General features: G+C 40.7%; 1 protein-coding gene across 1 annotated transcript in view; it reads left to right on the top strand.

The window, feature by feature from the left end:
* The window catches only part of cemip (cell migration inducing hyaluronidase 1), a 133,924-nt gene extending 117,891 nt beyond the window's left edge, over positions 1-16,033 (top strand). Inside the window, exons 20-29 of the mRNA XM_034525649.1 lie at positions 649-804; positions 2,765-2,945; positions 4,200-4,415; positions 6,221-6,432; positions 10,566-10,751; positions 11,831-12,035; positions 12,478-12,564; positions 14,219-14,376; positions 14,650-14,750; positions 15,474-16,033. Coding sequence (XP_034381540.1) covers positions 649-804; positions 2,765-2,945; positions 4,200-4,415; positions 6,221-6,432; positions 10,566-10,751; positions 11,831-12,035; positions 12,478-12,564; positions 14,219-14,376; positions 14,650-14,750; positions 15,474-15,601 — 1,630 coding nt within the window. The 3' untranslated portion in view covers positions 15,602-16,033. The remainder of the gene's footprint in view (positions 1-648; positions 805-2,764; positions 2,946-4,199; positions 4,416-6,220; positions 6,433-10,565; positions 10,752-11,830; positions 12,036-12,477; positions 12,565-14,218; positions 14,377-14,649; positions 14,751-15,473) is intronic.
* The last annotated feature ends 5,494 nt before the right edge of the window (positions 16,034-21,527 follow it).

Raw genomic sequence — 21,527 nt, 5'->3', positions numbered from 1 at the left:
GAGTCAAAACTCAGAACAACAAGAATCAAGTACAATTTCTTCAATACAGTTAAACTACAAAGTGCTATCAGTAAGAGACATTTAAGTGCTACTAAAGTGCTAATCTGTTTTATTTATTTTATTTTTATTTTCATTCATGGTATAGTCAGTAAAGATGTGTTTTTAGTTTCCGGCGGAAGATGAAGAGAAGGAGCATCTTAAGATTAAGTCTGATTCCCAAAGTGAGTTGAGTTTAGCTGAACCATGCAGTGGGAATGAGGCTTCCTTACTTACTTACAGTGTAGCTGTATTTGTTTAGTTTTTATTTTTGGTCACCATTAACTCTGACAGTAGATCAATATCTAGATCTGTCATCTTCACGATGTGTTCACTACATTCAAGCCCTCAAAACCCATTCTTCAAACTCGTCTTCACCTGCTAACCCCTGCTCCCTACCCTCCACTACTCATTCCGCAGAGCTTCTCCACTTTCTTTTCCTTTTTTTTCCTGAAATGTTCTGTTTGTTTGTTTTGTTGGCTCCTTGTCTTTCTATTTAGTTTTGTTCTGTATGTCTATGCCTTATGTAAAGCGTCTTAGAGTGTCTAGAAAAGTGCAATATAAATTTGAAGTATTATTATAATAACTTACTCTACCCATCTGTGTGTGCAGTGGAGGGACATTTCCAGATGATGACGGCTCTCGACAGCAGGTGAAAAACTCGCTGTTTGTGGGTGAAAGTGACAATCGTGGGATGCCCCTCTTTGGCAACAACATCTGGGGCCCTGGGGGTTCTGACCTCACCGGCAGAGCCCTGCCACGTGGCATGTAAGTGACAATTACAGCCTATTTTAGCTTGTTGTTTTGGTTTCACAGACGCATCAAGGTGTAAAGTGGTCCGATGTTGTATTTTCACCTTGATGTCCAGAGCACCCAAATAGTTTAACCATTGATTCAGAGGCATTTAAACATGTCACACGAACACTAATATTCTAGTTATGGTCAAGATTTGGATTGTCCTGGTAATGTGTTTGCCATTGACATCATGATTTATAGAAACCTAGACATGCCTTTTACTAATAATCCCACAGAAACCATTGAGTCTAAACACCTCATCCATATTTATGATCATCTTCTTATCACTACCATTCTAATACTGGAGACGAGCCAAACTGAACCTACTGGTAGTTCAATCAAGGAGAGACCGTTTAGATAAAGAAAGGATGCATGTTATTGTTAACAGATGATATGAAATGATGAAGTCTCGGCGTCTTGGCACTTGGACTCTGCGGGGAGATTTGCAATTGAGGGCCGACGCCCCGATCAGCCACGAGATAGATCCCCCCGTGGAGTCCAGACCTGGTGGTGGCTGATGAGCTGATGGAATGATGAGTTGATGAAGCTGATGGATCTGTGGAGACTGGGCGGAGATGGGGAGGTGGAGGGGTGCGTAACAGCAGCATGAAAGAACTGAAGGTAGGGAGACAGTCATATTTAAATGAGACAGCAGCAAGATGATTGGCTAGCCGTGTCATTGTTTCCTTGTGCTGATTGGATAGAGGGGATCAGCTGATCTGCGCAGCTGGTGTCATCATTGACGGTGCAGGACGATGACAGCAAGTAAACAATTTGTGAGCATGCGTGAGGAATGATTGGCAGGAATGTGAGGAATAGATGGCGGGCTGAGGGGTATGGTCTTCCTGACTGAACTTGCGCTAGAGCTCCATGTGTAGATAGGTAGTAGCTAGTAGGTCGATAACCGGTGGCTGTGCCCATTAAACATTCCAAGTGGGTGATAGATAAGCTTGATCTGGTGGTGGTACAACATGTTAAGTACACCTGAGCCCGGGCAGCCAGACACCAGGAGGGTTCACCAGTTGAAGTAACTCAAAAGAGTAAAGACATACCTGAGATCATCAGAAACCTGGATAGGGAGCTTTTTTCCTCACTTTATCCAAGAGCATGTTCTTTCAATTTGAGAGCTTGACTTCTAGATTTCACAATGCTTTCCTTCAAAACCCTGTCACTCAAATTGCCTTTTCTTGCGCTTAGATTTCTGTTCAAACTGATATATTGTTGCTTGCACAGATTTCCTGCCCTCTAGCTTCAGCTTTTCTCTTCACACGCAGGCTGCTTCTGTGTGCTCTTGAAACGTATGCTCTCAGATTTCTTATAATGCTCTTGGCAACCCTTTCAAAATCCCCCAAACAATAGAATGGCAGGTGTAGTGTTGACCAATGAAATTATACCTGCATCATTGTGGCTTTTGAGGTAGAACATTGCAAAATCTGAAGTGAAAGAAAATTATTTTGATAATGATAGGACAAAAGCTCTATAGGTAATTATAGAATCATGTCCCGATTTTTATTACCCAAACGATCTGTTACAAACAAATCCATCTGTTATGATCAGTGGGGGAGGGCCTACATGCAGGGACACTGAGGAGAAGTAGGTCAGGGGTCACCAACCTTTTTGAAACTGAGAGCTACTTCAAGGTACTGAGTAGTACGAAGGGCTACTTGTTTGATACAAACTTCCTGAATAACAAAGTTACAAAGATAACCTTTTGAGAATAATAATATTATTAAATGTCAATGTTAATTATTCCTCACAATACTTATTAACAATGATTTCCACAACAATGATGGTAGGAAACACAGATATATTTAATAATGCAACATGTATTTCTGTTTAAACATTTGAAAGTCAAAGGTATCATATCTGATATTTTTGTAAACATCTTTTTTTTTTATAGTTTTTGTATGAATTTGTAACACTTTCCCTGCAGTGATTTTCCTATCCGAGGAATGCAGATCTACGATGGGCCCATCAACATGCAGAATTGTACATTTCGGAAATACACAGCGCTGGATGGACGACACACCAGTGCCTTTGGCTTCAGGCTCAACAACTCGTGGCAGAGCTGCCCCAATAACAATATCACTAACATCATCTTTGACCACGTACCTGTAAGTTAGCTACCGTGTGAAATAAACAAAACACCTGTGGTCTCACATTTTGTGATATGATTGCGTATCACAAAATAGGAGAATCTGGCAAATCTTCACCCCCTGCACATGAGGATTGTATAAATTCGCAACGTCTGGAAATAAAGCCAGTGACAGCGCTCACACAATCATTCCATATTCTTAATATCAGTCCAGATCATAATGGGGTGGCGTGGCGTGGTTAATTGCAGGTAACGCACACAAGGAATCTCTTTACTATGAATTGAGGCCAATATCTCCCATACGGATGTTAAATGGACTTGTACAGCAAAGTGCTTTAACACTACATGACATCATTCACGCATTCACAGACCCATTCACAGGTTCAGGAGTAGCTAACATTCCTACACACATTGAAGGGAGCAATTTAGGGTGAAGTGCCTTGCCCAAAGGCTAGCGGAGCTGGGGATCGAACCGCCGATCCTCTGATTGAAAGACGACACTGCACACCACTGAGCCGATTTGCCCCTGATAGCTGTAACAATCTGATGAGGAATGACTGGAGGACTAGTGCTTTTAAACTGCATACTTGATGGATGGTAGGTCTGTTGGCAGGGCAAATGGATTGATTGATTGATTTATTTATTGATTAATTGATTGATGGCAACAGTGCTGAAGCAGAGCAGGAGCGCTGTGCCTCCACTGACACACAAACACAGAGAGAAGCAGAGGGGAGAGAGAGGGGTCTCGTTTCTTAATTACACAATAGACTTTGTATAATTGTGTGAAGCACTACACATGTTTGTATGAAAAGTAAATATAAATTGAGTATATTGATTGTTATGGGACACATATACGACATCACGAAATACAGAACATTTGTACGGAATCCAGGAGAATGTTGTGATGTGATATAAACAAAAAACATATGCACATCAAGGTGAATATCATTAAGGAACATTCCTTAATGATATTCACCTTGATATGCATATAGAACAGAGACTTATGAGGAGCTATACAAACTTTGAAGGACAGAAAATGTGATCATCTTAAATAACTACAACATAACAGAAGGAACAGTTTAATTTGTCAAGTCCCTATGGATTGAGGAATCAGGAGGCTGATGTGGCCGAGACTATAACAAAAAAATATATTTATGTGAATCAATGTTTTTTAGGCTTTTTGAGCTGTCCTTACCACCAGACTATGTAGAGAATATCCAATATGAGCAGCTACAAATGTATGCTAAATATTCACTCCATCCCTCTACTGTAGATCACGTCTCGAGTGTTTTTTGGGGAGCCAGGTCCCTGGTTCAATAAGATGCAGATGGACGGAGACAAGACAACCATCTTCCACGATATTGATGGTTCAGTCAGTCAGTATCCCGGAGCCTTCCTGGTTAAAGAGGACAACTGGCTGCTCCGTCACCCCGACTGCATTGACGTGCCCGACTGGAAGGCTGCTATCTGCAGCGGCCACTATGCACAGGTGGGTCAGCATGCATTCATCCTCACAAATCAGCCTTCACAAGCACCAATCTACTGTCTGTTGCACCTTTTAACAATAGTTGATGACATGCATTTTCATATCCCAATCATAGTTCTTTGAAATCATGAATGAGTTTATATTAGTAGTTGTAAACAAAATAGTGTGTGTTGTCACAACCTGGCTTAAAGGTTGAAACATGGATGGGAGACCAATTGAGTTAAAAGTGATAAATATACATTTATTTAAAGAATAACACAACTAACTTAAACAAACAAAAGAAATAAGCTGCAGTGTCGACCACAGGCAGCCCCTCTTTCTCCAGGCTCAACATCAGCTGATGAACTGCCTCAAAGACAAACCACAAAGCAAACAGTACCCAGACCTCTAGTGGAAGGGAGTGGTCGTCACAGTGTAATCAGGAAGAGAATCAGATTATTTATAATTTATACATGTAACACCCATCCCATGTAACTATATATTATCTCCTTAATGTGGGTGAATAAATAAACATGGAGAAATACATTTACTGAACCATCGGAGCAGCAGCAACAATTATAGGACCACTGTTGAAAATCAAAGGACACTATTAACAGAACACTCCCATAAGAACGTAACACTATGAGAACACAAGATATATTTAGAATTTATGAACGATTCTCTAATATCAGCTGGGGGAGGAGTGTAGAAACAGCTGTTTGTGTCTTGGTTCCCATTCCTATCCATTATCAGAAACAATAGCGAAGTGATAGTCAAATGTATTTCAGCCAATAATTCAGTTACATAAACTTAAACGGGGAGATCAAGGAGCAAAAATTACAACAATGATTCAACTATCAGTTGACAATAGGCATGTCTTGACCAATCAGATTGGACCACTTGGTCGGGGACACCCCTACTTAAATATAGCATAACAAGAGCACAATAAGAGAAGAGTGCTATAAACTGGATACGTTTATGTTTTACTACTTATAAATGTAACTTTTAAAGGTTTGTGTTTAATTCTCTTTAAAATATTTTCCAGTGTTATGGTCACAGGCTACATTGAATCAGTAATATATTTGGACAGTTAGTAGAGCAAGTGCTGCCATTCTAGGATTCCTGGATGTACAGAAAATGACTCAATGACTGTTGATTTCTGTCTGCATTTATTTTGCCAGTAACAGCTTATGGTTGCTTAATAACTTTATTTCTTACTGTAGTCTGTAGATGTTAACTTATCCATATTAGGCTCCACAAACAGAACCAATCCCAAATTAAAAGTTCACTGTTTGAGGTAATAAACAAACATTATGTGGTAAATCCACTCCATGAACGGTCTGCATCCGTTATGTGTTCAATGTAGCCTGGCCGTAAGTCTGAATGGCTAAATGGATAAAGTAAAAGAAATACCCTTTCACATCCCACATCCCTTCACCAGGGATGTGGCCCACACAAAGTTTCGGGACCATGGAAGAGACATTGGAAGACACCATCGCAGCGTGACGAGGATCAACCAATCACAGCCGGCAGATATCTTTTACAATCCAATTGTCCAATTGACAATTTTACTTGCTTCACCATTTTGTCACAACATCCGGTTAAAAGGTCCAACTGACAAATGGAGCAGTAAAGCTACTGTAAATGATCAACAGTGTTGGAAGTCCATTTCTCCATTTAACCCCCCCCCCCCAATCTGTATTCATCACCTTTAAGTTGGAGAAAATTAGATAAAATATATGATGATATTAATATTGGGTAACACTTTTAAGAACAATTTGTCCAAGAACTCGAATCAGCATTTTAAATCCATGGTCTGTTTTCTCCAGATCTATGTTCAGACACGTAACCCTGCCGACCTGAACATGCACATGGTGAGAGATGAGTACCCTGAACGGCCCCTGACACTGGAGGGTGCACTGGGGAAGAAGAAACACTATCAGCAATTCCAGCCAGTAATCACACTGGCCAAAGGCTACACCATCCACTGGGACAAGGCAGCGCCCACTGAGGTCACCATCTGGCTCATCAACTTCAACAAGTCAGTAGACACAAGCAGCACTGGTGTCAGCACACAAACACCAACATCACACTAAGCATGTCTGCAGCAGATTCTGTCTGGTCTGGATAGTTTTAACGAGTGAAAATCATTTACTTTACTTATCATGGACAGCACACATAATATAACTTTAGTCAAATGGATTATGTTCATTTGCAGTCCATGTGCAGATTATTGATTAATTCAAGCCCAAATAACAATTAAATTTAATTCAATTCATCCATCCATTCATCCATTATCACCCGCTTATCCGGGGTTGGGTCGCGGTGGCAGCAGGTTCAGCAGGCCGACCCAGGCTTCCCTCTCACCCGCAACACTTTCCAGCTCATTCTGGGGGATCCCGAGGCATTCCAAGGCCAGCCGGGAGATATAATCCCTCCAGCGTGTCCTCGGTCTTCCCCGGGGCCTCCTACCAGTTGGACGTGCCCGTAAAACCTCTAATGGGTTTTGAACAAGACCCCGAGATACTTGAACTCCTTCGCTTGGGGTAAGCAGTTTGCCCCCACCTGGAGGGAGCAATCCGCCGGTTTCCGGCAGAGCACCATGGCCTCAGATTTGGAGGTGCTAACTCTCATCCCTGCCGCTTCGCACTCGGCTGCAAAACGCCCCAGTGAATGCTGGAGGTCACGGTCCGAGGAGGCAAACAGGACCACATCATCGGCAAACAGCAGAGAGGCGATCCCGAGACTCCCGAACCGGATCCTCTCCGCCCCCTGGCTGTGCCTAGATATCCTGTCCATGAAGGTCACGAACAGGACCGGTGATAAAGGGCAGCCCTGGCGGAGGCCAACACCCACGGGGAACGTGTCTGACTTACTACCGAGGAGACGAACACAGCTCCTACTGCAGGCGTACAGAGACCGGATGGCCCGTGCCAACGGGTCCGGCACCCCATACTCCCGCAGCACCCCCCCACAAAAAACCCCGAGGGACCCGGGCAAAAGCCTTCTCCAGGTCTACAAAGCACATGTAAACTGGTTGGGCAAACTCCCAGGACCCCTCCAGTAATCTTGCGAGGGTAAAGAGCTGGTCCACTGTTCCACGACCGGGACGGAATCCGCACTGTTTGTCTTGAATCCGAGGTTCGACAAGCGGTCGGAGCCTCCTCTCCAGCACCCTAATTCAATTCAGTATATTTTATATCGCCCAATATCACAAATTACAAACTCCCCTCAGAGGGCTTGACAATCTGTACACATACGACATCCCTGACCTTTGACCTCACATGGATGGACAGATGAATAGATGTCATGTGTACAGAATGAACAGCGTTACAGAGTTACAACACATGTATTGACTATGACAGACATTATGAATTATATATTAGAATTATATTAATTGAGGAACACGATAGGGTGGAGTTCTACTCTACACGTTAAAACGTGTCAAAGTTGGTCTGTTGATGAGCAGTTATGATGACTGAATACCAGTTCACAACCGGAGTACATATCGCAGGGAGTTCACCTCTGTCCGAGAGCAACTTATCTGATTTTAACTTGAAACGTTGCATGTCATAACAAGTGAAATATAATTTGGAACATGTCTTGTTATGTGATATCATCATGTGATAACAATTAATCCTGCATATTATAATGTGATACTGATCCATTTGTCTTTTTCTGCCTTGGCAGCAATATGCTGCTGTAGATAATGTTGTCTACAAAGTAAACATGGTGCTCATCATCAGTCAAGATGAATTCTAGATAGGCTAATTTACAGCTCAGTGCACCATGCTGAATTACAGTTTCCCCCGAAGTAGAAGACAATAACTTGTGAGCACAAATAACAATTTGTACAGAAGCTCCATATCTTGTATCACCTTATTTGCACCTTATTCTTGTGAGTATAAGATATGGATCCTCCATGCACACATTATTATCATGTGCAATGATGCATGTACTTTAATCTGCAAAGCTACCTCAAAGGCCTCGGGCCTCTCTTCTAAACACAGAGACATAGAGGTGAAATCTGATTGGATAAAAGCTCTCCTTAAAACAAGCTGCAGGCTGGAAGCAGAGCAACAGAGACAGGAGCTGTGCAATGAGAAAATAAGCTAATGGGGAAAATAATAATAATACATGTAGTGTATTAGTGGGAAAAAAACGTCATTATAAAATAGCTCTAACTTTGTGATTCTGTTTAATTTTCCAGCAGGGAAGGCTTAGCGGGCCCTGATGGCCCACCACTGCATTCCAGTCTTGCTTTCCTTCGGGCTCAAAATCCCCGGTCTGGTCAAAGGGTCTGAATACTTATGACCATGTGATATTTCAGCTTTTCTTTTTTAATAAATAAATATAAATATATATATATATATATATATATACTTATATATCATATATATTATATATTCTGATCATGGCTTAATGGGCCATTCTTTCTTACTTTGTATATACGTATATGTATATGTGTATATTAATGCCGCCACCTGCTGGTTTGAAGCTTTGATGAATGACCTTGTATTAAACTCAGTAGAAAGCTGTTGAGTTTAAATATACGATAATCCTTTGAATTATCTGTCTCGTTAATTCATTGTTTGACTTTGGGGGAGTAGAAGGTTTGAATCTTATTCATTTAGTTTTTTTCTATTTTGTCCTTATTCAGCATTCACCATCATATCTTAAGGAGCTTGTAGTACCATATTGCCCTACTAGAGAGCTGCGCTCACTAAATGCGAGGTTACTTGTGGTTCCTAGAGTCCTAAAAAGTAGGATGGGAGCCAGAGCCTTCAGTTATCAAGCTCCTCTTTTATGGAACTAGCTTCCACTTTCAGTCCGGGAGGCAGACACAGTCACTTCATTTAAGAGTAGACTTAAGACTTTCCTCTTTAATAGTGCTTATAGTTAGGGCTGAATCAGTTTGCCCATGTCCAGCCCCTCGATATGCTGCTATAGGCTTATAGGCTGCTGGGGGATGTTTTAGGATACACTGAGCACCTATCTCCTCTTCTCTCTCTCCTTATGGATGAATTTACATCTCTCCATTGCACCTTATTAACTCTGCTTCCTCCCCAGAGTCATTGTGACTTCACATCTCATAGGGTCCATTGGACCTGGCGGTGTCTGATGCCTGGTGAGCCGGCCTCCCGTGTTGGCCCTGCTGATGCGCCGCCCCCCCTCCTCTCTACCTCCTTCTGTTTCATGGATTGGAGTTCCATTCATACATTGTCATATTCATGTAATGTGTTTATGTAACTCTGTAACGCTGTTCATTCTGTACACATGACATCTATTGCTTCTGTCCATCCAGGGAGAGGAATCCTCCTCTGTTGCTCTCCTGAAGGTTTCTTCCCTTTTTTCCCTGTGAAAGGTTATTTTTGGGGAGTTTTTTCTGATTCGATGTGAGGTCAAAGGTCAGGGATGTCGTATGTGTACAGATTGTAAAGCCCTCTGAGGCAAATTTGTAATTTGTGATATTGGGCTATATAAAATAAACTGAATTGAATTGAACTGAATATGTGGGAACATACATTTTCAATTAGAGCTGCAATCACCGGCATTTTTCTTTGAGGAAATCCATGAATTAGATTGAACAACTGTCTTTGTCTGTTGATTTCACTTGGTCATTAAACTATGAAGAAGAAAAAACATATAACATGTGCTTTAACTATATACAAGCGATTAGAGTATTAGGAGTTTGATTAATTAAAGATTGATTTCAACTGTTGAAAAAATGCACAAATACACAACTGGCACATGGTTTTCTAATCCATTTGTAATGTTATATTTCCACACCAGAACTTGTTCTGCCATTTCCCCAAAATAGTGGAAAACATAGGAAACACATTCCTAGACTATTTAAATATTTTGTTTTGTTTTGTAAACAGTAAAAAGAACAAAATATATATATATATATATATATATATATATATATATATATTATTTTTTTAAAGCTGCAGAACCTTTTAAAGCTTATTGTTTCATTTGTAGATTACATTAACAAATATGTATCAAAATTGTTGACAGTTACTTTTCTGTTTGATTGATAGCTCTATTCAGAATTCATGTGATATTCACCTGATTAGATAAAGTATAAGTAATCATGTGTGTCCTGTCACTGTGGTTATAAGAAGGTGTTATCTTTGAGATGAAAGCAGTATTGTGTTCGGGGTGTTTCAGAAATGACTGGATCAACGTGGGCCTCTGCTACCCACAAGGAACCACCTTCACCGTCATCTCCGATATCCACAACCGCCTGACCAAGCAGACCCGCAAGACCGGCGTCTTCATGAGGACAACACAGAGGGACAAGATCAACCACTCCCACCTGGCAAGAGGATACTACTACTGGGAGGAAGACACTGGGTCAGACACATTCACGCAGACGCTCGCAAGCACCCTTTACTTCCAACTACAGAAGATATATATATATATATGTGTGTGTGTGTATATATATATATATATATATATATGTGTATATATATGTGTATATATGTGTGTGTATATATATATATATATATATATATGTATATATGTATATATATATATAAGTATATATATATATGTATATATATATATATATATATATATATGTAGTTGGAAGTAAATTTGACTTTACTGTATGCTTTACTGACAATGTCAGCACCTGTACGAGGTGGTGTCAAAGTATTTAAACATGACTTTGTATCTATGAAGCGTCCCGTACTGGTTTAGCGGCTCCAGAAGGATCAAAGTGACTTAACTGATCAAAGTGTGCTTTCACCTGAAAAATAACCAAGAACTATAGATGTCTATTGGCATACAATTTTATATTCTATACACAAACTCTGATGACAACGTGTACAATACTGGTGCTTTAGTTACATCACAGCATTACGTCATCAGGACATCTGATTGGTTATTTGCCCAAAACATTGAATATCTCTGCTTGTTCAGCTGTTATTGTGCGGCTGTGGTTCAGTGGTGAGCAGGGTCCTTCAATCAGAGGACCGACGGTTCGATCCACGGCTCTGCTAGCCCACGTCGATATGTCCTTGGGCAAGACACCCCAAATTGCTCCCGTAGATGTGCCTACGGTGTATGAATATTAGCTACTTCTGATAGGCAGGTTGCACCTTAGCCACTGCTATCAGTGTGTGAATGGGTGAATGATGAGTGTTAAAGCGCTTTGAGTGGTCGGAAGACTAGAAAAGCGCGATACAAGTATAGGTCTATTTACCATATTGTGGCACAGAGCGTAAAGGGGCGGGACTAAATATGGGTCAATAATGATATATAGAAGTCAGAATTATGATTTAATCCTTACATTTCTTTACTTTTGAGAATGCCATGCATTTCTATGAGAAATGTATCTAAAAGGTGAGCAGATTAAAAAAGGCCTATACGTCTTCAGTACTGTAACTTGTGTGTGTGTATGATTTTTAAAGCTCTACCGTGTATTGTAGCCTGCTCTTCTTGAAGGTCAAGGCCCATAACGACAGGACACAGTTCGCCTTCTGCTCTCTCAAGGGTTGTGAGAGGGTGAAGATCACAGCCGTCATCCCTAAAGGCAGTCTACCCAGCAACTGCATGGCCCAGGCCTACCCCAAACATGCTGAGCTGCCCACTGTGGATGTACCCATGCCCAGAAAGATACCTAATGGCAGGCTGGTAAGAAAGGGGAGAGGGGGTTGGATAGTTGGGCAGTTAAATGTATTTAAAAATGTTCAAACAAGGGCTACACTCGGGCTACTCAGGCTACATTCAGGCTACACTCAGGCTTATATGATGTTAGCAAGTCAGAGATATCATCAGATGCCAGGCTTTATGGCACACAAATATTTCTAAATCTGCTCTCACTATTCCTTAGAAATACATGCCTCTTTTTTTAATTTGTTAATTTTCACTGCTGCTGATCTCAATTTCCCCACAGGCATTTAGTCATTATAAATGTAATGCATTTTTTATATTACACTGCATTTTGCAGCTGGGGTTCTTTCATGCTATTTGTTTAGCTGTGTGATTGTGTTGAGTGAAAACTGACTTCAAATTACTTCTGTGAAATGCCAAATGTTGTGTATTAATTCCAACTTGTTTGCTTGTTTACTCTCAGCACTCACCAGAACACTTCTTGGAGGTCAAACTGGAGTCCTACAACACTCGATTTTTCCACATTAAAGAGGACTTTGCCTTTACTGAGGTAAAACACACTTCATTAAACCTTAAAAAAAACAGCCCTGATGTGTGCAGGCAATCAGCTCGATAACTTAAACGTTATTACAGTTGTCGTAAACATAGTGTTATATATGCGAAATTTGACCAACCCAAGCAGTTTTAGCAACTTTGAGCTTGAATGATACTTCAACATCTGGACCGTAATAGGCAGGAATCAAACAGCCAACATCATGGTTAACGGACCACCCCACTGGGCCACAGCTACCCCAAAAAATTATAAAATCTTTCAAAAAACTAATTAAACACACCAAACAGTCTTCCCACGTAACAACAGAGTGAGCGGGGAGTCAGCAGGCGTCAATATAATTGACAAAATATGAGTCACCACAACCACGAGAGCTCCTTGATCATGCAGCCAGAACTGGACACACAAAATATGACGACGTTTGCTGCAGCAGAATACAAGAATAGCTATGGACAGACACAGAGGTGCACATTCACTCACTTACTCATGGATGCATGCACAATCACATGATCCTCCTGGGGGAAATGATGAAAATATTAAGCTGAAAGTAAAGTTTTTGCCAGGCCTATTTAAAAAGAGATGATGCACACAGTTGTTACCCCGGTTACCCGCTGTTAAAGATCAAGATACATGGGGAAAGACAGGCCGGAACAAAAGGTCCTGAGAGATTTATGAGCAGAGGATGTTTTAAGAGCTGTGTAAACTGTTTTCAATGCATCCGTCTTCAACATGTTGATGTGCAGAAGGAACTGTAGAAAAATTAACTGAAAGATAGTTTTTTTCTGTGCAGCATGAGAGGATAGGTTATTTTTCAACACTTATGCTGGTTGAATAAAATGCAAATGTACAACACTACTCAAGTTAGAGACTGCAGGTAGATCAGATTCCCGCTGCCTTAAGATGGTCACCAGTGTGAAGGCCCTTAGTAAAGAAGGCGCACCAGAAACACAATCCTTGATATTTAAATGTTGAAAAGAACCCTTTTCCAACGCCTTTAAGTTCTGTATGTATGAGCCCAGGGCTCCAGGTAAATAGTGCATCCCTGTTCAACTGACTCAGGACTTTCACCCAGGGAACCGCTGTTCATGTTGAGTTTCAAACAATGTTGATTTATTTAGTTTGGTTTTTGTAACCTCCATAGTTACAGAAAATACATATTTATTTAACAAAACAAACATTGTTCAAACCACTATATTTTTTTCATCCTTACTTAGCTTTGTTGTAAAAACTAAGTAAACCGACGATGGACATTCCGTTTTTAAAAGAGAAAGCGGAAACTGACCAAACTGACACTTTGTCCCTGATGTGCCAATCTGACACTGACATCATTTGAATTGTAGGCCCACTGACCAAGCGTCCTAATGACTTGGGAGTGGGAATGTATTGACTAATGCTGCAATATAAACACTGTGGAAAGGATAGCCAGAGATGTTTCAAATATATGAAGACTGTTCTTTTTAGAGATACTGGTGGATTTGTTGTATGTATTGCTTTAGTAGCAGAAATGTTAACCTAAGTTTTATGTAATAATGCTAAAGAAAGTTATTGCAATATTTTTTTTTATGACATGTTATTTGATCATCGACATTATTGCAGTGCTGTCATTTAATAGATACCAGAACTGTAGCGTGATTGGCTGGCCATGTTGTGACAGGTGAACGGCAGGAAGTTGTACCAACCAGAAGATGGGGTGCAGCTGACAGTTATTGATGGACATGATGGGAAGGTGGTAGAGAACAAAGGCTTCAGGAATTCCATCTTACAGGGGATCCCGGCACAGATAGACAACTACGTCAGTGGACTGAGAGACGGGTAAACGCTGCTCCATTAATGTACACCTACACTAAAAGTCCTTCAATAGTTACTACTACCATTCTTTTTATGTTTCTTCATTTGTTTCCTTTGCTGAATTATATTGCCACAAGGTTATTGTACACCCTCAACAATGTGTTCAGGATCAGTTAAAGTCACTTTAATGACAACTAGAGTCACAGGCCAGTACAAACGGCTTAAAAGAAAAAAATGCAGCTACTATCAGCTGAATGTAAATAGTAAAATTAAGAGCTGTCCTCAATCTTTCTCTAGTTCAATCGTACTCATTACATCTAAGGGTCGTTTGGTCACCAGAGGAACCTGGACTAAAGTCTTGGAAAGACTTGGAGCAGACAAAAGCATAAAATTGAAAGGTAACTACCTATATCTGCACTTATTTTGTTTTATGTCTTGTTCCTTTACTGCTGTAATTGCGTAGATTTCCCCACTGCCGGACTAATAAAGGATTATCTTATCCTTTTATCCTGACCTTTGACCTCACATCGAATCAGGAAAAACTCCCCAAAAATAACCTTTGACAGGGAAAAAAGGCAAGAAACCTTCAGGAAAGCAACAGAGGAGGATCCCTCTCCCCGGATGGACAGAAGCAATAGATGTCATGTGTACAGAATGAACAGCATTTACAAAGTTACATAAACACATTACATGAATATGACAATGTATTATTGTCATAATTAGTATTATACTATTAATTTAATTAGATTTCAGTGGTGGCTTCATAAAGGATTTTTTCCGGTGAGGAGTAACGAGTGCAAATGCAGAATTTGAACAGGCAGGCAGGCAGGCATCTTGGATTTATCCTTCACATGCATATTGTCAACCCTTCTGTCTGCTTTGCTCAGAAATCCCTTTCTTGTGTTTCCCAAAATGTGATAATATTTATGCAGGGAGTACAGTTAGCGACAGTGTGGGCTTTATGGTAACATAGCTCAGGCATGGCTTAGCCCCGTGCTTACAGTGTTCAGAGCCAGAGGCTATTGTTCAGCCCTGTGCTGTTCAGAAATAAATGTGAAGCATGGCATTGCTGATCCTGGTACTCTGATGATGTTGCTGACTTTAATGTAATTTGGCCGCAGATAAGCTGGCATTTGTGGGCTTCAAGGGCTCTTTCCACCCTGACTGGATCCATGTCGAGGTAGATGCCAACCGAGCCAAGATCCATCAGGTCCTGCCTGTCCCTGTGGTCCGTAAGATGAAGCTATGAATTGCAGGCAGAGCGGGGAGGACAGCAAAAAGAGACTATGACACATTGCCCACCCATCCCCCTGAAAAATGCACAGACACACACTTACACATACACATACACTGCCAGCAGCGCAGTTAGTTGCTCCAAGACATTGTCAAGAATTGTCCATTTTTCTAGATTTGGCAATGAGAAAGAATGATGTGATTTGGTGTGTTCAAAAGGGGAAGACCCTCTCCAGAGCCAGCACTGCTTCACCATCAATTGGATCTGTGTAAGCAAGCCCACCAGTGGAGGACTTTAAGATGACAACACGCCCTCTGGGGCCATATTTGAGGTCCTTATCTCTCAAGCAAAGTGGCTCAGAAGAGCCATGGGTGTTTGCAGAAATGGGTCTGTCTCCACGGACATCAATATACATAACTGATATGGGTCTCGTTTCTCTGAAAACTATCATTGTTTATGATGTGTAACTAACATAATTATGTACATGACGTTAGCTTGTCAGCTAAAGTAACCATTTGGATTTGGTTAGCTAACCAAACATGAAAACATCTGTTTTTAACTAGTTTTTATGTTAACATTAACATTGGCCTGTTGGTTATTCAGTAGGCTTGTTAGTGCTCTGACATGGCCAAGAAATGGTGATGGTCACTCCTCTCTTGCTAAATTCCAAGACAGCCTTTTAACATGTTGTACATATTCGGCCATCTAACAGACTATTGCACAGCTTTTTGGAGGGAGAGCAATGCTTGAAATTAACTAGTTGATAGTCTTTCAAACATGTCTAAAGGCTAAATGAACAGTCAATAATTAAGTAGTTGTATGAAGAATAAAGAAAGAGGGCTTGAGTTCTCCTCAGTCATGGTTGTTTTCTATCCCAAATATAGGATAAAATGAGAAAGTATTCTTACTCAATAGGAGAGTGAGAGTGTGTGACCATTTAGGAGTAAAGCAGGCCAGAGGTTACTTCCTCGGCAATATCCTCCAGCTCTTCCTGGTAACCCTGAAGCTTTCCCAGGCCAGATGAGATATATAAAGACCTAGCATGTTCTGAATGTGTCCTGGGGCCACTGTCTTGTTGGATGTGCCAGATCAGATGCCTGAACCAGCTCAACTAATTCTGCCAAGAACCCTTATAAACGGGCAGAGACACTTCACTTTGAATAGGGAAGACTGTAACCACTATAGAGCAATGTAAGTTTCTGAGTTCAGACACTGAGGCCCTCAGTCCCAATGCTCTTGGGAAGGTTATCCAATCAATATAGCAAAGTGTGTTAAAAATCTACACAGAGCTGAAGTTATACATTTCTCTCACTAAACTCCTACCAATGACAATCATACAATCATAAGTATGTTGTACTAGTAGACAACTTGATCCCACCCAGATTAAGTTATTATTAACAAATCTGCAAAATATGTTGTGCCAGTTCTACAGTTGAATAGTTCTTCACCATACATGCTTAGCAATGACAAATATGTTCACAAAAGGGGAATGGATTACTGAGTGGGCATATCAGGCCCAGGGTCCAAAGGGTTCAGGTGGTCGCAAAATGGCAAGGAAGAGACAAATAACTGCTAAGAACGACTTCTCTCTGATATTTCTGGTTCATCTGCAAAATAGTGAGACACAAGTTGCACAACTTGTTTTTAAGCATGAAAGTTCAGTCTTAGAGTTAAAAAGTAGTCTCAGTCCAAGCTGTTTCAGTCCCATTTGGTCCAGACCGTCTTACAACAGTCTAAACAAACTGAACCAAAAGGCAAATGCAACAGAGTTTGGTTGAACTATGAGCCCTCCTTCTCTGAATCTTTATTTTGTCACACTATTTCTTGCATTGGCACAGAACATTGGAAAGAAACGTAAATGCTAATACAAAGAGTTGTGTATGATTGCGGTTTGTAAGCGACTGGGTTTTGTCACGCGGCGGGAACTGTGGAGGAGGACTCGGACACAGAGTGGAGATTTAACTAACCGTATATTTATTCCATAACAAAAAATCACAGGGAAAAAACCTGGAAACAACTAACAAATAATCACAGGGAAAAAAACCTGGAAATGACTAACACTAGGTTCCTGGACATGACCATGACTAGGCGTGTGTGCAGGACGAGGGATCAGACACACTGGCACAGGACAAGGGGAGACACAGACTATAAGTACACATGAGGGAAGTGGGGAAACAGGTGGACACAATCAGGAATCAGGGAAGACAATCAGACTGGTGACACAAGAGGAAGAGGAAGAGGAAGTCACAAAACAAACATGGAGACAGGACAAAAACCCAACCTGACATACAGGTGTGACAGGTTTACCAGTTTTCTTTCTTATTATGAAAAAGAAAAGCGTATTATTTGAGGAAATCACATTTTACGTTGATCATTTAACAACAATCATTTCCAAGTGTTTCTTTTTCCAGTCTGATTTTTTAATATTTATATAACAACTGTCTAATTCTTCAATAGACCATCAGCTACGGTTGCAAAGTGATTTATGATGCAAAGCCTGTATGAGAACAAAGGGAGCAAATACTGAAAAAGTGTGAGCTAGGGAATCAAACGCACGTTTCCCATACAGGTCTCTGTGGTATGTGACAGATGTAGAAGTTGAGTGGTTTCTTTTCTTGGTTATATGCCTGCTTTGTTTGAGTAAACTGTTTGAATAGAGAAGAAGAAAGAAACAAAAAGGAAAACATTCTTTGTTTTGCATCTAGACCAGTGGTTGTTAGCCACAAATGATGTGATGTTTTCCTCCCACATAGTGTCACTGTTTGTGAATCCATCCGTCTGTATTTTTAGGGTGAACCAGCAAGAAGCCCATGATTATATAAAATATTTAATTAAATTGTCCATTGAATGTTGAATCAGGGAATCTTTAATTGTGCAATTTCCCCATTTCAAAATAACATAGAAACCTCAATCTGGCGAGAAAAAGTATTCTCCTCCCTTTGCCGAAATAGCTGGTCTTTTTTCGGAAGTTGTAGCAGTAATATAGTATTGTGTTTTTAAAAATCCACAGATCGTTAAAAGATATATTTTATACTTATTTATTGTACAGACACATTTGTTTAAAATCCACAAGGGCCATCTTTTGAGTTGTAATGTTATTACTGTCCTGTATACTGTATGTACGAAACCATTACAGCTCCATTTTAAAAGATTTGTATCTGACACTGCATATATGCATATGACTCTTGGTAAAGTTGGCTTGTACACCAAATGGATGTGTTGGATTGGGCCTGTAAAGTATTGAAGCTCCACGACTTTGAATTTCTTTGAAGACTTTTGTACATAAATAAATGATGACTAATTTGTCTGAATGTCATTTGACTGAACCACACATTTATTTATTCATTCCGAACAAGCAAATCCGGGTGTTTCCAGTACAGTGGTGGCTGGTGGAAATTTGGGAAATGTTTTTCAATCAATTTCAGCAAACATCCAGGCCACAATTCAATGCAAAACAGTATCAAACACCCATTTCTACTTTGTAGTTAAATACTTAACATTTAAATATTTAACATTTATTCCAACACTGACATAATAAGGACATCTTATTCATACAATTCAGTACATATATATTATATCTTGTATATATATATATATATATATATATCATATATACAATATACATATATTATTATATTATATTATAACATATAAATATTGTATAATATAAATCACCTATATATATATATATATATATATATAAAATGTAATAGAACATATATTAAGATGCCCCTATGAACCTTGTTAGGGTTACAGTGAGCCTGTTTTCATCCACCTCCTCATTGTGTTTCTTCATCCTGTGTCCGTGGTCCAGCTGGTAGTAACGTTCACTTTGCCCAATATGGCTGCTTGAGGAGTTCTCATGTGTGTCCTGGTGTTCTCATGTGTGTCCTGGTATTCTCATGTGTCCTAGTGTTCTCATGTGTGTCCTGGTGTTATCATGTGTGTCCTGGTGTTCTCATGTGTGTCCTAGTGTTATGTGTGTCCTAGTGTTCTCATGTTCTCATGTGTGTCCTGATGTTCTCATGTGTGTCCTGGTATTCTCATGTGTGTCCTGGTGTTCTCATGTGTGTCCTGATGTTCTCATGTGTGTCCTAGTGTTATCATGTGTGTCCTAGTGTTCTCATGTGTGTCCTGATGTTCTCATGTTCTCATGTGTGTCCTGGTATTCTCATGTGTGTCCTAGTGTTCTCATGTGTGTCCTGGTGTTATCATGTGTGTCCAGGTGTTCTCATGTGTGTCCTGGTGTTATCATGTGTGTCCTAGTGTTCTCATGTGTGTCCTGATGTTCCCATGTTCTCATGTGTGTCCTGGTGTTCTCATGTGTGTCCTGATGTTCTCATGTGTGTCCTGGTATTAGGGGTTAGGGTTAGGGGGTTAGGTTTGGTTGGGGACGTGGCCCTCCGGAGAGGGCCCCGAGAGGCACTGGCACTAGGGAGGCTGCGTTTTAAAAGGCAGTTTAAAAAAACCTAAAAATAAATAAAGCAAACAAAACAAGAAAAAATAAAAAACAAAACTTGTTAAAACAGGCCAGCAGAACGATCACCAGCAGGGCAGGGTTAGGGTTAGGGGTTTAGGGTTAGGTTTGGTTGTGGACGTGGCCCTCCGGAGAGGGCTAGGGTTAGGTGTATATGATATTCACATAAATCTCCCCACGTCGTCCGACTACGCAGTTGAATAGAGACTTACGGCAATGCACTGGCCGACGCATATCACTTAGTATTCCCCTCGCCTTTACACTTTGACCCAGGAAATTTAATCTAATATACAGATTTAACCCGTTGCACAGAGTAATACGGAATGAAGGGGAGCAGAAATAGGAAGAGGTGGTGTGAATACGCCAAGAACCCTTCCTCGCTTGGATTAAGCGATTCTGGTTAGGGTTAGGTGTATATGATATTCACATAAATCTCCCCACGTCGTCCGCTGACTTCGCAGTTGAATAGAGACTTACGGCAATGCACTGGCCGACGCATATCACTTAGTATTCCCCTCGCCTTTACACTTTGACCCAGGAAATTGAATCTAATATACGGATTTAACCCGTTGCACAGAGTAATACGGAATAAAGGGGAGCAGAAATAGGAAGGGGTGGTGTGAATACGCCAAGAACCCTTCCTCGCTTGGATTAAGCGATTCTGCATACCTATCCGCCACTCCTTTGGAGGGGAGCGTCGGAAGGTAGGAGGGGATAAAGTGGCTAAGTTTTGGTATCTAAGGGACTACAGTTTTAGGTTATAAGAGGTTTTTAAGGTAAGGTAGAAGAGGTAATATTGTGGGTTGGGTTTAGGTAAGTGTTACAATGGTTGAGGTTAGTAAAAAAAGATTGGGTTAGAGTTATATTCATTATTTAAGAATCGGGGGTAAGGGTTAAGTAGTTAGGGTTAAGTTTGAGGTGCGTAATAGAATGGTTGAGGTTAGTAAAGAGGACTGGGTTAGGGTTAAATTTGTTATTTAGGAATTGGGGTTAGGGTTAAACGGTTAGGGTTAAGTTTTAGGTGCGTAATAGAATGGTTGAGGTTAGGGTTAGGGTTAGGGTTAGGGTTAGGTGTATATGATATTCACATAAATCTCCCCACGTCGTCCGCTGACTTCGCAGTTGAATAGAGACTTACGGCAATGCACTGGCCGACGCATATCACTTAGTATTCCCCTCGCCTTTACACTTTGACCCAGGAAATTGAATCTAATATACGGATTTAACCCGTTGCACAGAGTAATACGGAATAAAGGGGAGCAGAAATAGGAAGGGGTGGTGTGAATACGCCAAGAACCCTTCCTCGCTTGGATTAAGCGGTTCTGCATACCTATCCGACACTCCTTTGGAGGGGAGCGTCGGAAGGTAGGAGGGGATAAAGTGGCTAAGTTTTGGTATCTAAGGGACTACAGTTTTAGGTTATAAGAGGTTTTTAAGGTAAGGTAGAAGAGGTAATATTGTGGG

The sequence above is a fragment of the Cyclopterus lumpus genome, chromosome 3 (genome assembly GCF_009769545.1).
Source record: "Cyclopterus lumpus isolate fCycLum1 chromosome 3, fCycLum1.pri, whole genome shotgun sequence".
Taxonomy (NCBI): Eukaryota; Metazoa; Chordata; class Actinopteri; order Perciformes; family Cyclopteridae; genus Cyclopterus; species Cyclopterus lumpus.
This window is presented reverse-complemented; position numbering and strand designations above follow the sequence as displayed.